This window comes from Ambystoma mexicanum, chromosome 6q (assembly GCF_040938575.1).
Source record: "Ambystoma mexicanum isolate Mex_15411 chromosome 6q, UKY_AmexF1_1, whole genome shotgun sequence".
NCBI lineage: Eukaryota > Metazoa > Chordata > Amphibia > Caudata > Ambystomatidae > Ambystoma > Ambystoma mexicanum.
Genome location: NC_090937.1, coordinates 307,415,035 through 307,432,347, shown reverse-complemented (window position 1 = coordinate 307,432,347; position 17,313 = coordinate 307,415,035). Strand labels below are relative to the sequence as shown.

Below are 17,313 nucleotides of genomic sequence, written 5' to 3'. Positions count from 1 at the left end.
TGTTTTTGCCCCGGTAGCATTTCATGTCACGGATACGCGTTTATTGAGTAGATCGAACTGTCAAAAAGTGATTGCAACCGTATCCGCGGTAGCTGGTTTTGTTCATAACACTGGTTCATTTAAACACAGGGTACTTACCTTGAGACATGCTGTACAAAGTGAAGTGGTCAGTTGTAGTATATTTAACGTGTGGTTTTGTTTAAAGTTTAATAGAAGTGTTGTGTTTATAACTGATGGTTTAAAAATAAATGTACTTATATTTTTTTTACCTGAAACCTTGAGTCAGTGTTTGCTCGAGTCACAGTAATTGTGGTCCCTTTGTGTAATCTCTGCTACTGCTCATATACTCTTGAGATAGGCATGGCTGCTCTGCTACTGCTACCACTATAACTTAGTAGTACAGGCTTGTACCAAAGGTAAAACTTGTATTGCCACCTGTAGTCTTAATTGTGTGTAGTGGTCCCTAAGGGCACTGCACAGGATTCTGCCCAACAGCTCTAACAAGCCTGATTTAGTAGGTAACCTTCAGCATTCCAAATCATTGCAGCAGAAAAACAGAGGAAAATGGCACCCAGAGTTCTGTACACACACCCCATGATGCCATGTTGGCATGAGACAGAGCCAATGAGTGGAGGTCATTGAGTTTGGCGTGACAGCACCACCTGAGTTCTGAGAAAGGTTTTGCGGAGCAGTCTGCGTTTGATGGGGTATTTCAAAAGATGAGCAATATATTGCAGAAGAATGTACGCATTAGAAGAAGAAATTACTTTCTTCTATGTAATGTTCTTTCTGATGACTGTTCCTCCCACTGATTTCCCATCTATGATGACATTCTCGCAGCACTACCTGCTCTTCGGAAATCTGTTCCACACCAGGTGGTGCAGCACGGCTCCTAGTCAGTTCCACCCGACTCTTCTGCGCATCCTGTGCCGGACAGGACGACAGGGCCAGTATACATAGAGGTGCGGTACCCCATTATCTCAGTTCAACCTTTTTTACCACAGCACTCTGACGATGAGGGACCGCAGAACTAAGGTGTACTACCTTCCCTAAGAGAAACAGCTAGGTAAGGAGATGAGGAATCTGTGGGAGGAACATCCATCAGAAGAACAAGTTACTTACCAAACTGGTAACGTTGTTTCGATGGGATGTTCCTCCGACAAATTCCACATCTATGACATGTAATGTCCACAGCTGTGCACTTTGGAAACTTTTCAGCAGAGGGCGTCTTGCGTCGCTGGCATCGAGCCGATGTCGCTCGAGGGGCTGTGTCGAGGGTCGACATCACCGGATGTTATATATAGGATGCACGGCGCCCATTACCTCATTTTCGTTTTTTTCCCCCAGAACGTGTGCCACCTGTCTGCTGCCAGTATAACTGCCTACAGCCTTGCGGAAACGGAAGCTGCAATCACAGAGGAAATTCTCCAAAGGGGCAGGCTGGGAGGGCGATGTGGCATATTTCGGAGAAACATCCCATCGAAAGAACGTTACCAGTTTGGTAAGTAACTTGTTTTTCGAAGGGATTGTGTCCTCTGACGTATTCCACATCTATGACAGACTCCCAAAGCAGTACCAGACTATGGAGGAGGGAAAGAATTTAGAATGTGAATTTAGATTACCCAATCAAATGGCTGAATAGAGGATCGCCTTACCTAAGGCCAAATCCTGCCCTTGATGGAATCTAGGGACTAGTGCTTAACAAAGGTATGGACAGAAGCCCATGTGGCTGCTTCACAACTATTCTGACTAGGAGCACCCCTTTGTAGAGCAGTGGAGGCAGCTACACCCTTAGTGGAGTGAGCCCGTAAGCCTACGGGAAGATCCTTCTCCACCAAACGGTAGCACTCAGCGATAGTTAGGATAATCCATCTGGACAAGGTCTGTTTGGAAACAGCCTGACCCAAGCGGTGTCCAGCATAACCAACAAAGAGCTGATCGCTCTGACCCAGGACATCCGTGAAAGATAAAAGCTCAAAGCTCTCCAAGGATCCAACCTATGGAGCCTCTCCTCTTCCTTACCAAGATGCGGAGGAGGATAAAATGCCAGAAGAATCATCTTCTGGCTCAAATGAAATTCAGACACAACCTTCGGAATAAAAGAAGGTAGCACTCGCAGGACAACCCTGCCCTTATGGAAAACAGTAAAGGATGGCTTGGCAGAAAGTACCTGCAATTCACTCACTCTGTGTGCAGAAGTAACTGCAACTAAAAACACAGTTTTAAAAGACAACAGTTTCAACGGACAAGAGTGTAAAGGCTCAAACGGAGGTCCCATCAGAAACTTTAAAACCAAATTCAAACCCCAAACCGGCACCTGGAAAGGGGACGGTGGAAAAACAGACAGTTCTTTCAGAAACTGGGAAATCAAAGGAATCTTAAAGTAAGAACACTCTTCAGACGAGCGCTTAAATATGGACAGCGCTATCAGGTAACCCTTAATGGTACCCACTTGAAGGCCCTTGTGGGCTCAAGAAAGCAGAAAAGACAACACCATAGGAATGGAAAAGGATCCACATTCTGTCCCCTGCACCAGTCGCAGAACTTCCGCCAACGACAACAGTACAGGGACTTTGTTGCGGGCCGCCTGGCCGAAAGCAACACCTCTATCACGTCATCCGGGAGGTACCAATCCTTGTATCTCAACCTTTCTGATAGCAAGCATGAAGGTTGAGAGACCTGACCTCTGGATGGAAAACCTGACCACCCCTCCGTGAGAGCAGATCGTCTCGGTAGGGAAGACGGCGTGGAGGGCAGATTGACATGTCGAGAAGGTCCGGGTACCACACTCTCCTGGCCCAATCCAGAGCAATGAGGATCATTCGGGAACTGAACCTCTGCAACACCTGAGGAATGACGGGACTGAAGGAAACTCATACAGCAGTGGGAATGACCACTCCACTACGAACGCGTCCCCTAAGGCTCCTCTTGGGGGGAAATTCCCGCGAGCAGAATCTCTTGCACTTCCGGTTGACACTGGTGGTGAAGAGATCTACGCGAGGGGTTTCCCCAAAGGGCAAAGATCTCCAAAAGGACATCCTGAGCCAACTCCCACTCATGAGAGACCATGCTCTGCCTGCTCAGAGCGTCCACCGACGCATTTTCGTCTCCGGCCAGATGAACTGCCGAGATCGAGATTTCCTGTTTGATGGCCCAGAACCAGGGCTGCATCACCTCCCTGCACAACGGGAGCGACCCTGTCCCCCCATTTCTGTTGAGGTAATGCATGGTCACTGTGTTGTCTGTCATAATCAGGACAGTCTTCCACCGCACAGACTGCAGAAAAGCCTTCAGGGCCAGCCTGATGGCTCTCAGTTCTAACAGATGGATGTGGAGTTTGGACTCCGATGGAGACCAACAACCGCTGGCTGTCAACTTGTTGGCATGAGCGCCCCATACCCAGAGGGATGCATCCGTCACGATCGTCACCTCTGGCCATGGTTGCCAAAACGGTGCCCCCTTCATCAGATTTCCTTTGTTGGCCTACCATAGAAGATCCTGGGTGACCGAAAGCGGAATCTGAACTGGACCCGACATCTTGCCGGAGAACTGCGACCACTGCACCTTGAGAGCCCACTGCAGGGATCTCATCCGCAGTCTGGCCTCTCGCACCAGAAAAATGCAGGACGCCATGAGGCCCAGCAACCTTAAGAATTTGAAAGCTGGGAGACTCTGGGCACGTTGAAACTTGTCCACCATCTGCAGAATGTGATGATCCCTCACCTGGGGAGGCGACCACTGCCCCAGGGACGTGTCGAGCACTGCTCCGATGTATTGGAGCTGCTGGGAAGGTGTCAAATATTAAATTTCGGGAGAAACCCAGCTTGTGAAGGAATGGCAGGTGACGGAGAGATGATCCAAGGCTTGCTCGGAAGAACGCGCCCTGATCAGCCAATCGTCCAGGTAGGGATAGACGTGAATCCCCCTCTCCTGAGGTAAGCTGCCACAACCACCATCAGCTTGGTGTAGACCCTCGGGCGGAGGTCAATCCGAATGGCAGGACCCGAAACTGAAAGTGCGAGTCGCCAGATGCAAACCTCAGGTACTTCCTGTGCTTGGGATGAATTGGCACATGAAAGTAAGAATCCTTGAGGTCCAGAGACACCAACCAATCCTGAAGTTGAAGGGCCTGGAGGACTTGAGAAAGAGTGATCATGTTGAACTTGTCCTTCCTGAGAAGCTTGTTCAACCAACGCAAGTCCATGATGGGTCTCAATCCTCCATCTTTCTTTGGGATAAAAAAAAAAGGGGAATACCATCCCGTGTTACTCTCCACTACAGGCACCAGTTCTATGGTGCCTTTCTCCAGCAGGGATAGGATTTCCTGCGCAAGGAGCGGATCCAGACTCTTCAAAGAGTTTCCCTGGTGGATTGTCGTGAGGCTGCTGAAGGAATGGAAGGCAGTAGCCGTGGAATATGATATCCAGAACCCACGCATCTGAAGTAATGGCACGCCATTCTCCAAGATGCTGCGCAAGTCTGCCCTCAACCGGCTGTTAGGGAGAATTCTCTGTAAAGGCTAATTTCCCAAACCTAGCGAGTCCCCCAGCAGCTTTGCTGGATTTTTTGGGGTTTATTTTTTTCTCCTGCTAAGAGTGAGACTCTTTTCCTCCCACTCTTAGACATGATTTGAGGTGTTCCTTTGACTTTGTATGTGTTCTATGGGCTATGGGGTCCTTTTCCCCATAGGGTTTCATGTGTTTTTGATATGTGGGTTACACAGCACCCTCCGTGCCGTAACCCAGGGGTGTCGTAGCGACCCCCAAACAGACTCCATACCCTGGGACTGACTACTGTCTCCCAGGGCATGTAAAGTCACCATTGGCTTTACTAGTCTCAAATTGTGAACAGAACCAGTACAGACCATCCTATTGTGGAAGTACTGGTCGGGGCAATTCGATTGCCCCTGGGTCTGTTGTTCGAGGGGGCACTGTCCGGTCCCCCGCGACCAAGTTTTGGCTGGTGACAGTGGATACTACTTATTATATTCGACCGCGAATATATTCCTATGGGATTTTCCCATTGTTCGAGGCTACCACTTTTTAATATAGCCTCGAACATACCGCCGGTTTAATAAATTAATATAAATTCACCGGTTGGTATTTTTTGCCGAAACTTGGTTCCAAAATGGCGTTTGGGTTCGCTTCTGTGACTCCAACCAAAGTCGAGCCCTTTGTTCCACTTTTTGGCGGGCTTCTCCACAGAAGCCTCCAAAAGTGGTGCCACTCTGTCTGGGTACCACAGAGCGTGTGGGGAGGGGGTTTAGGCACCCTGGACTGAGTTGCCTCGGCAACTCAAGTCGCACTCTTGTGTGATTGGCCCAAGTGGTGAGCCGCCTGGCTCACCACTTAGCATGTTTGAGTGACAGCTAGGCTGAATGAATGGGGGTTTTCTGCATAAAAGCAGGGCTTTGGGGGGAACTTCAGAAGTCGCCACAGGACCTAAAGAATCCGAAAAGGAGAAGCCGAGCCGACCTGCAACGACGACACCACCGGTGGAGTCCTGCTGAATCGTCTCACCACTTTTCCCGACGACAGGAGATCTCCAGCCCGGAGAGTCTTCTTCCTTTGACTGGTGGGGATAACCAGTTTTCCCGTATTTTCGCCTTTCTGGACCATCTTGTGGCCACCTTGCCCGTGCCAAGCACCCCGGCAACCGGAATACCACAGTTTACCACTACCACAAAGAAAAGGGTGGTACCTTGTAACAGGGAAACTCTGCGGCTGGTTTCTTCCCTGGCAGCGCAACGACCTCCAGCTTTCCTCCACGTCGAGGCCTCCTTTTCCTCTGGACGAAACACCGACTTGCACCCGCTGCCAGGAACAACTGCCCCCGCTGGAACGTTCTTCCCATTTTCAGGTACTGTGTCCCGCCTGGCTTCCCTTGCGACAGATCGTACGGGGTGACAGTAAATCCTCGACTTTCTAACCTGGGTTAGCCTGGGACCTGTTAACTAACTTTTCCTGACTTGATCTCAATCTTCTTGTGAACTATTTACAAAGACTCTTTGGGCATAACCCCACTGTGTGATCCTGCACACATTTCGCTTGCTCTGGCATTTGATGGGCCTGGCATTTGAACTTCCTTGCTCTCCAGTTGACTTTGCCTAACCTGCCTCACTGTGGTTCTTTGAAAAGTATTGACATTTTTGTGCTTTCATAACTCTGCCTTTTTCCTCCCTTTTTAATAACTTATTAAGAGTGCCATCTTATGTTAAGCGCTCACCTCTGTCTGAAAATAAGTGGTGTTTCTCATTAAGACTTGTCTAATAAGTAATTAGGGTTGTATATATATATAATAGTGACTGTGTGTTCAATTTATTTAGCTCTCTTTGTGCTAGTGTAATTTACAAGTGTGTCTTTAAATAAATAATTATATACTTTTACACCAAAGCTCTGGTCAGTGTTTGCTTGTGCTACTGTATCTCTGTACCTATTGTGTATACTCTATATACTGCCTAACTCATCTTGAGAGAAGTCTGACTGCTCAGCCACAGCTACCAGGTAATTCTGGGTGGTACAGACTGCTACCAATTGGGTTTACTGCCAACCACCTGTAGTCCTAAATATTTTGCAGTGGTCCCTAAGGGAACTGCACAAGTTTCTGCCTAACACCGGCGAACCATGGGGCATGGCCTCATGACTCAGCTGGAGCAGCTGCGTCAGTGCCTCAAGGCAAAGAGGCAACTGCCCGAGCGGCTTTGGCACCCCGAGTTCCCCGTCCACCAAGGGTACCCTTACGTCGGCCCCTTTGACTGGCAGCTCCTCTCGATCTACTAAAAGAGGAGTAGAAACTAAAAGGAACCTCCCCTCCATTGCTGTTCCCTGGGACGAAAAGGCAGAGGTTGACATACTGCAGCGCTCAAAGACTTTGCTGCAGCTTTGGAGGTCTGCAACCTCTCAAGGCTCTCGTCAGCCTTGCTACCAAATAAATGAACACCATCAAAGGGCATGTTCAGAAGACAGGCTTGCACATCAGGAGCAAACCCCGACTTCCGCAACCACGCAAACCTGCGTAGGACGGTGCTCGCAGCCATGGCCCGGCTGACACAGTCAAGGGATTCACACATAGCATCCTTGTTGTCATGCACGAGGGCTAGTAAACCATCCCTTTCCTCCCCCTCGGGAATATGCTCAGCCTCTAAGGAAGCACAGAACCACAGAGCGTGTGTAAATCTTGCCAAGGCACATGCGGAGTTGACAGCTTTCGGTGCCATGCTCCCTGAAGAAAAGACCTTCCGAGCCCATCCATCGAAGCGCTTGTCGTCCCTATCCGGAGGGATGGTAGGGTACACACCTGCTGCCTCGAGGTGGCCGCAGCCGCCTGATCCACCAAACTCTCCGGAGTGGGGTGAGTGGACAAATAGCTGGGGTCGCTAACAGATGGGCGGTACTTTTTCGACAAATTCTTATTGACCGTTGGAAGAGATTCCGGGGCCTGCCAAGCCGATGACACCCTTTTTTGCAACGTAAGATGAAAGGGTAATACCGGGTCAGAGGGGGGACCTTGTCCAAGATATCGGTAAGGTCATCCTGAATAAAAACCTCAGGAGGACTGGACCACCCCAGGTATTCAGAGACCCTAGACATGAGCCACCTGTAGGAAGAGTCTGCATGAGCCCCCGGCTCAGGCCTACCAAACTCAACTTCCGGAGAAGTGTCCAGGCCACTGGCATCATGGAGGGTCTGCCTCAACTCCTCCAAGGGACTGTCATCCAACAATCCCAGAGCCTCATTCTGAGAAGCAGGGTCTTCAATCTCCGACCTTTCCTCCTCTTCAAAAATGTCAGCCAAAGGTCTGGAAAACCCAACCAAAGGGACAGAAGAGGGCCTGGGGCCCAATACCGGCCTCCTAGACTTAGAGGAAGCCTTCCTAGGCACAACCACCTCCTCAGGAAACTCCTCAGAAACATTACGCCCAAAAAGCGCAGAGGGCATCGAAAACATCGACACCGAGGGCATCAAGAACATCGACGTCGAGACAGCCGAGGGCTTCGACGCCAGAATCCGCACTGTGGGTGTCGACGCTGAGACCTTCGGCGTCAATGCCGCTACAAGTATGGGCTGATAAGACTGTACAGCATCGTCCGAGTCCGACTGTCCCGGCGCCGAACGAGTCGATGCCGGCGTCAATGCCTCCACTGGGGACGAGGACCGAGACCTGGACGCACGTCTCTTGCGATTGCTCTTGTCTACACGGGACTTTGAGGGCTCCCTGTGTGAGTCGCGGCACGAGCCCGAAGGCGTGCGAGCCGCGGTTCGAGAGCGTTCTTCGTCTGCTTTGTGAGAAGGCACGACAGGAACCATGCCTTGCAACTGGAAAATCGCCATCATTTGCTCTTTAAAAGCCGCCCACTCCTCCGGAGTCGAGGACTTCGTGGGACAGGCTACATTACGCACAGCTCCATCATCCGAGGAGGACAGGGAAGGCGACCGGTGCCGGCGCTTCCTAGAGTGCCGCAAGGACGAGGAATGGCGGGAACCACTCCGGGACCGAGAACCTCAAGCCTCCTCCCGATGCGGAGAGTCACCCCTCGAGTTGTCGTTAGAAACCCTAGACTTCCATCCAGATTTATAGGACTTCGAGGCCCCCCCCTACCTACCTTGAGCTTCCCCTTCCTTTCACGCAAGGCCTTGGCCGTTAGAGACTGACATTTCGAGCAGTCGTCGGTGTCGTACGTTTCTCCCAGACACCCTAAACAAATATGGTGCGGGTCGGTCATTGCCATCTTGGACTTGCAGTCCCAGCAAGCCCTGAACCCGGACCATGGAGTCGGAGGGGTTGAAGAAACAGACATCATAAAGGTCAATGATACACACGAGGCTTGCCGAGTTTCACGAAGCTATACACGTACGCTGTTGGAAAAAACGGAACTGAGGCCACGGGTGCCGTGCGTCCTATATATAACATCTGGTGACGTCGATCCTTGACGGAGGCCCTCGAGGGACATCGGCTCGACGCAAGACGCCCTCTGCTGAAAAGTTTTCAAAGTGCACAGCTGTGGACATTACATGTCGTAGATGTGGAATACGTCGGAGGACACAATCCCTTCGAAAGAACATTACTGAGAGGTAAGTAATTTGTTCTTCTAATGGACTGCTTCCTCCCACGGATTCCTCATCTATGATAGACTCCCAAAGCAGTACAATGACCTGGAGGCGTGAGGGTAGCAAGGACACTACCGAAACCAGAAAACTCTGAAGAACAGTCCTGCCAAAATGAGCAGCCTGACTTGACATAGAATCCAAGCAGTAATGCTTAGCAAACATGTGCAAGGAAACCCAGGTGGCTGCTTGGCAAATATCTAAAACAGGTACTCACATCACAGAGCCGAGGTGGCCTCTGGTGAGTGTTCCCTGAGATCCTTAGGGACCTACTTGCCAGTCAGATTGTAGCATTCCGAGATGCAGAGAATGATCCACCAATTTAGGGCCGGTTTTGTGACAGCCCTGACCGCTAGAGCACCTGCGTAACCAACGAAAAGCTTGTCTTCAGCCTTGTTCTCTCGTATCCGAGAAACGTAGAACTTGAGGTCCTGCAACAGATCTAATAGATGGAAACATTCCTCTGCCTTTGAAGGGTGTGGCGGATGAAAGACGATGGGTAGATGCATCTTTTGAGAGCTATGGAAACCAGAGAAAGCCTTCCCCTTGGAGACAACCAAGTAGGGAGGATTAACAGACAGACTGCAGCTCCCTCACCAGTCTAGCAGAAGTGATGGCAACCTGGAAAAACAACTTGAGCATGATCAGTCTAAAAGAACACGGACTTAGAGGCTCAAACATAGCGCTCATTCAAAACATTAACACTAAATTTAAATACCACGCCGGAAAAACAAACTGACATGGGGGATACACATTGGAAAGACTAATCAGGAACTCAATATCTGTGGGGATCGTGAAAAAGGAACCCTCCTCCAGGGTCCTCTAATACCGAAATGGCTGCAAGATAACCCCTTCACTGGAGCAATCTGAAGGCCCGTCAGGGCCAAAAAGAGAAGAAAATCCAACACAGAGGAAGTGCAACAAGTAAAACTGTCCAGATCATTCTCCCGCCACCAAACCGAAAACTTCTGCCACCTGCAGGCATAAATGGATTTGGTCAGGGTTTTACAGCAGAAAATCCCAGGCTGGAACCCTTGCCTGAGGTTGGAAAACCTAGACCATCTTGAAGATGTTCACCACTCTGTCCTCGGGCAGAAAACCCCTGACCCCAGGCGAGTGTCCAAGATTGCTCCGATGAATCAGCGACTGGGACGGCGAAACCTGTGTTTTCTTGTAGGTCAGGGAGAATTTCAACCTGTGCAACAGGCTGCACGTCTGGTACAGATGTGTCAACGCTAGATCTGGTGAGCAGGTATAGACGAGCTAGTAGTCCAGGTAGGAAAAGGTATGAATGCCTTCTCTCCTGAGGCGAGCCGCTACCACTGCCAGCAGCGTGGTGAAAACTCTGGGATGCGAGGAAAGACCAAACAGCAGGACCATGAACTGGCAATGGTGTTGCGCCACTACGAACCTCAGGTACTTCCTCTGCTTGAGATGAATTGGCACATGATGGAAGTAGGCATCCTGAAGATCCAGGGAAACAAACCAGTCCTGTAGATGGAGAGCTTGCAGAATCTGGAGTAGAGTAACCATCTTGAACTTGTCCTTGCGCAAGTTCAGCAGCTGCAGATCCAGAATGGGGCGCAAGTCCCTGTCCTCCTTCGGCACCAGAAAATAGGAGGATTACCATCCCATCCTCGTTCTGAGCGCAGAACCAGCTTAATCGTGCTTTTTCGTCAGAAGCTGCTGGACCTCATCCAGGACAACGGAGTCCAGAGATAAGGGAGTAGATATAGGACTGTGGTCCGGTGGATGTGATAGAAATGGGAGACAGTAATCCTGTTAGGTGACCTCTGAGGCCCAAGCGGTGGACGTGGTCTTTAACTATTCTGTGCTGAAGAAAGAACCCCCCGCCCAACCTCCCACCAGAGGCGCGTGGTAAAGTGGACAGTGGCTGTGGCAATGCCCACCTCCTCACCCCTATGGGCACCTCTTCCCCTACCTCTCGGGAAGTGTCTGCCTCTTCCAGTGGCAGATTGACCACATCCTCTCCAAAGGAAAAGGCAGTGTATGGGCGAAAACCCCTGCCCCGAGGTGGCAGTTGTTTGCAGGGCTGTTGCACGGCAATCTGGCTTAGATGTTAGTCGCAACCCGGTCTTTCTCAGCCAGAAATGGCGCCTGATGACTGTGCTGGTAGCCATGGCCGTGCCCACACAGTCTGCTGGGTCCAGCCCTGATTGCAGCATTTGGCATGCCGTCTCCTTGCCGTCAGAGACCAGGGATTGGCAACTCTCCCTCATCTGCCCCTCAAGGATGTACTTGGCCGCACTGGCCACTGCCATCCAAAGGCAGAAGGAAAACTTCACCATGGCGCAAAAGGCATTTGCATCCCGCAGTGCCAGACTGCCCGACTCAAAAGCCTTCTTGCCACATGAGTCAAACCTCTTACTCTCCCTGTCAAGTGGAAGAGACAGGGACGTAGTTGTCTTCAGGTTAACTGTAACAGCCTGGACCACAAAGCTCTCAGGTGAAGTGTGGGAGGAGAGAAAGCCCAGGTCTGATGGAGCAGGACAGTGTTTATTTGCCACGTCTCTGTCCACAGTCGGAAAAGAGGCAGGCTTCTCCAACGCCTCCAGTATGGGTGCTTCCACCGCCACATTGAAGGGCAAGAGCGTCTCTTTCTTGGTCCTCGTCCAGAACGTCACAAAGTTCATATTGAACCCTGGGCCTAGATGGAGCAGACCACTTTAGCCATCAAGGACTGGAACAGAGATCGGGGCTTTCCAGTTGTGGGAGCTGGCAACAAATCCATCTCTGGGGAGGTGTCAAGGCTACTGTCTTTTTACAGGTCCTCAGCCAGTGCCAGCGCGTTCTAACTTTCACCATAGAATTCCTCTGGGAAATCCCTCACTTCCCTAGAACAAATAGGTTCCAGCCCAGAATGGACCTGGTCACCCTCATTGTCAGAGATATGGTACATCTTTGACTTAAAAGCATCCATAGGGTGTATTCCTGCGTATCCGTGGTGTCCACAAGTAGGGCCTGTCGGTGCCGAGCGACTTTTTGGTCCAGGCCCGAGCCCTAGGGCATGCGGGAGTGGTCCCCTGGGGGTGCCTTGCCAGTCGCAACAGACGCGGTGGGACCGTGCAGCGCAGTAGCCAACAGCCCTGTCACCAGCGCCACTGGTGCCAAGGCAGGAGCCGTCAGTGCTGTAAGGAACTCATGGTGGCAACAGCAAAGACAGACACAAGTGATCACAGTTCAAGGGAGTTTATTGAACTATAAATGTGGGGTGGAAAAACGCCTAACCTAAACCTAGATCTAAGATAGGAGCAAACTTCGACCACCAAATGAAAAGGCAGTCCTAGTGTTGTCATGTCAAATAAAATGGCCTATACTAAGAAAACCTATTGCCATTCCTTATGCTAAATACAAACAAAGTGTGGGATAATGTTCTCAAGAAAGAAGTGTTCACAAAATGATAAGTCAGGATGCAGTACTTGAGGTCTCCCTTGACCACGTTTTCAGCAAGGGACAAGGTAGGACTTTGGAGCACAGCACACACTCGAGCTTTCCCAGCACAGGCTAACAGTTCTGGATCAGCCATCAGGTTCTTTGATGGCCAAGTCTCCTTTACCAAAAGTCTCTTATCTTTGAGGGACGGATGTTGTCGACAAACACAAAGTTCCTTTCCACATATAGTATGGGTGATGTATTCGCTGCTGGGTCCCCCTCTTCTGGGCGCTGACCCGTCGCAAATAGTTTTCCATGAATTAAACACACAAATTCCTTTTCTCAATGAACCTTGGGTGATGGCTTCACCCCTGGATCTCCCTTGTTCGGGCTCGGCCCCCTTTTAGACATCAGCCTCCCTCCTTTGGGTTCACTATGGCTTTTCCTTGTTTCACAAGTCTTAATGTCTCCTTTCCAGTTCTTCTCTTTCTGGGTGATGCTGGCTTCACCCCTGGAGTGCCTTATTCAAGGTTCAGCCCCCTCTTTAATGTTAGCCACCCCCTGCCGGGTTTACTGTGGCTTGTATTTCAAGAGCAATCTTCTCTGTCACTTTAGAACAATGTCTTTTCAACAGTCCACTGTGAACCTCCCTTTCACGGGTTCACCTTTGTCAACACAAAACGTTGCTTTAAGAATCAGGCTTTTGCCCCTTTTTATCAGCATCCATCTAGTGGTTTCATTCTTGCCAACTTTCTCAATCATGCCTTTCGCAATCACCTGTCGGTTGAAGTCTTTCAAATGTACAGAGGATTTTTGCAAGACCCCTGTATGATCACTTTAACCATTCCTTTATGGCCTTCCAAAAGCCTTCTGCTATTTATAGTTTCATAAGCACAGGTTTGACCATAGTCTCTAATAAGCACCCACGTGGGGTTGGATCCCTCTGCAGCTGGTCTCCCCTTTATTCTTAACAGTTCCTTGAACTTCTTTCAACCTGCTACTTTGTGGCTTTCACTCAACACAGTTCAGTTTTCATCGGTTCTCCCCTCGACTCACCGGCTGTGATGAACCTCTAGGCTGTTCAGGGCATCTGGAGTCCAGGTCGGATATCACGGAGACCAGTGTCTCTCCCCTGGTTGGTTATCAGCAGGGGAAGAGTGTCTTGTGTACCGCTGACATCTGCTGCAGCACACGCTGGCTATTGTTCACGGTCTTACGATTCCTTCTGCGAAGGGTTCACAGGCCTTGGTCGGAAAGGGCAAGGTTGGTTCTCTCCTTGTCACCCCCTGGGTATGCGCCGTCTTTCTCCTCCTCTTGAACTGCTGTGCTGAGTTAGCTCTCACGTTGTGCGGTCTGCCTTGCTCGTACTATGCTCTCGGGCTCCACTTTTTGTCCCTGTGGCGAAGAGAAATCTCCAGCAGGTGCATGTGATTCTGATTAATTGCCGACTCTGCCTGGCCCTTGGGTTGGGACAGGTCAGTTACAGGTTTTGCATAAGTCTGTTGTCTTTTGTATTGGGAGAAAGTGTTTGTGTCGGAAAAGGGGAGAGGTAGATTTTCCAAATGTTCTGCGTGGTAGGTTGGGGAACATTTTCTATATGGAATTATAGCTTTTGTACCAGGAATGTGGGTAAATTCGGAAGAGTGAGTTTGGTAGCGATATCGCAGCGTCTCACCCTTCGCCTTGTGGACAAAGGTTAATATCTTTGCTGCCCTTTCCCAGAGGCCCTTCGGGCGCATGGACTGGAACGACCCGCAGTCCTAGGTGCTGTGGACCTCACCCAAGCAGTATAAACAGATCAGAGACCGACATCTGTCAGCCATAATCTGCACACAGCTTGAATGCCGAGGCCTTTGACGGAGTATGCATGGTGTTGGAGAAAAAAGTTATGCTCAACATTCCCCAATTAGCGAAAAGAGTGCACGGAAAAAAGGAATTGAGGTCACAGTGTGCAGCGTCGCTCTATATATATATATTTATTGACCCCAACGTCATATGCGTCCAACAGAGCTGATGCAGAGCCGTGCTGCACCCCCCTTGCAGTAGAAATGTTTTCAGAGCAAAGCTTTGCTGGGATACTATAGATGAGGAATCCATGGGAGAAAAAAATCCATTCAAATTGTTAATCATAGTTTTGACATATTTTTGTAATTCACTTATTTCATATTATAACTAATCAAATAATAACTTTTCAGTGGCTTTATCATTGTTTAAAGTGGTTTTGCTCTGTGAAAGGTTTGATATAAACTGTTGCACAGTAATTAAAAAATAAAATCATTACTTTATTACACAAAAAATGTAGTTTTAATTTTAATGGTCAGTACATTTATAATTGCAAATTCCTCTAAAGAATTATATTTTTGTATAAAAATATTTTGTATTCATACATTGGTTGTGGGATCCCACTCATGCCTAGAGATACTCTACATTAGGTGTATTAAGGAAGATACTAAAATGGAGAACTTCCAGAACCAGTCCATGCCTGGATGATTCATCAAATGTTGAGATCTGTGGCATGAAGACATTCATTACACCTGGTTTGACTGAGGTGAAGGGTAATAAAAGTAACAGTATTTTGCAAACGCCAAATGTAATTTCTGAATGACTACAAACATAAAACATGAAAGAATTTAAATGGCCTTACCTTGTTGGTCTCCTTCCCAGAGGGTATTCTGGCCAGTAGGGTTTCAACAAGGTGCAGCTTTGTAAATCCAGAGCCTTCATTTGGGATTGGCAGGGGTCCATTTCTGCCTATTTCCCCCAGAGCCGTACATGCCGCTATTGTCAGCAAAGGAGAGGGGTTGTCCAAAAATAAACCTACAAAAACCACAACAACACCACAACAACATTGCTTAAACTTTTGGGGCTAGAATGTTGTTCATTGCCAAATTCAGCCAAGCACATACCATGCCCACAGAAAAGCACACACTTGTAACTGATAATGATTTGGGGAAGTGCAACTCACTTAGTTATGAGACAGATGCTGTTCCAAACACTTAAGAAGAATCTCCTAGACATGCGCTCAGGAAAAGGGTGTCAATCTCCTAGATACAGGCAGAGGTTTATCCTGAAGATTTTTTGGGCTACTAAATTCATCTCTCAGTAAGAGAGCGGGATAGACAAAGACTAGGTGACAGAGTACTACATTAAATGAAGACATGTCTGCAAAGACGTATTAAGAATATATCGTTTATATCGGTCACAATTGTGACTGGGATCAAATGACCAGCAAAACCATACTTCTCTCTTAAACCAACAGAGTAGGGCTAGGTGTAGAAAGCATGGCAAAATAACAAACAGAATGTGTCCTTAGAAAAACAAAATTGTCAGGATGGCTATTCTCCCAAGGGTCTTGATAGTTTCTCAGGAACTTAACCAAAGGACGTGTCTTTCGAGGAAGTGCAGTGCTCTAAACAAACATTCCTGCTAAATTTAGGATTGGGCCTCCACTTAATCTGGTGCATTTTGCACGGGTTCCCGAGCACTGCTCGCAGTGAGTGAAAGTTTAGCGATTTAGGATATCCCACACTCTTCTTAAGTTAATCAGGCACCAGGATATGAGTCTTCTAGGTCTGCCAACCCATTCCTCCAAGGGTCATGTTCTCAGCCCCCAGCCTTTGCTACACGTGTTTTTCAAAGTCACTACCTGAGGTAGGACTTGGAAAAACCAACCTAGGGTTCCCAGGTTTACTCACAACGGCAGTTGAACAAAACCACTCTCTTAATAGAGTTTACTAAACAGCAAGGCTTAACTAAGAAGTAAGGGATACTGATGTAGTACAGTTAAAACTTAGCAAACTTGATGAGGAAAAGAGTTACAGGTAAGTTATACAAATAATAGATAATACTACACACTAAGGCACACTTAAAATATTTCAAGGTAAATAAAAATCCTATAGCACATATATACAACTCTCAGTTCAATAATTCACTATGGGTTACACACTACTTTAGAATTACGAGTTATACACACAATAAATAAATTAACTAAAACAGGGAGAAAAGATGTTAAGCACAGATCAATAAATAGGCCTTATAAGGCACTCAGAAAGCGAAGCGCAGTTTCCTACAGTTCACCGCGGATCCAAGCAGTCGGAAGTCAGTAAGCCTTTTCCATACTCCCATCACTTAGCTATTCACTTTTACTGATTTATTTGCCCCCTGAGAGGAACATTTCCAACCCTTGTCTGCATGTCAGACTTCTGAACAAACAGTCTCTGGTCAAACACGCAGATGAGCTCTCTGATCTCATTCTTACACAAGAACTCAACGTACTATGTCTTACAGAGACTTGGCTCTCTGATGTCACCAACCATTCTGCCATGACAGCTACCCCGCCTGGCTACCAGCCGTTTCGCACAGACCGGGATTCCGGCTGGGGTGGAGGCAAGGCCGTCATTATTAAAAACACCTCCTACAGATGTTACTCTTTGCCTATTGATGAATGCAAACATACTGTGATAAAAATCACTATTGACTCGAACACTTCTATTTGCATCATTACTATCTACCGCCCTCCTATGGCCATGCTACTGTTTGAGGAACAGATTTTTCACGCTACTTGGCAATCTTATTAAGACTACCTCTTATGTCATTTTTCTGGGTGATTTTAACCTCTGGGCCTCTCACTCGGATGATCACCAAGCTGTCAATCTTGTTCAATCTCTTGAAGCCACTGGCCTTCAACAACATATAAAGGCCCCTATCCATAAAGACAGACATATTCTAGATTGGGTTCTCTGTCATCTCCTACTCCTGAACAATTTTGACATTCTGACTTGCCCCTGGTCCGAGCACAGTTTCATTTCCTTTTTCC

General features: G+C 48.5%; 1 protein-coding gene across 2 annotated transcripts in view; it reads right to left on the bottom strand.

The window, feature by feature from the left end:
- The window catches only part of ECPAS (Ecm29 proteasome adaptor and scaffold), a 3,148,361-nt gene that overhangs the window by 1,859,770 nt on the left and 1,271,278 nt on the right, over nucleotides 1-17,313 (bottom strand). For both annotated transcript variants that reach the window (XM_069630810.1, XM_069630809.1), the window contains exon 22: nucleotides 15,142-15,314. In XM_069630810.1, coding sequence (XP_069486911.1) covers nucleotides 15,142-15,314 — 173 coding nt within the window. The remainder of the gene's footprint in view (nucleotides 1-15,141; nucleotides 15,315-17,313) is intronic.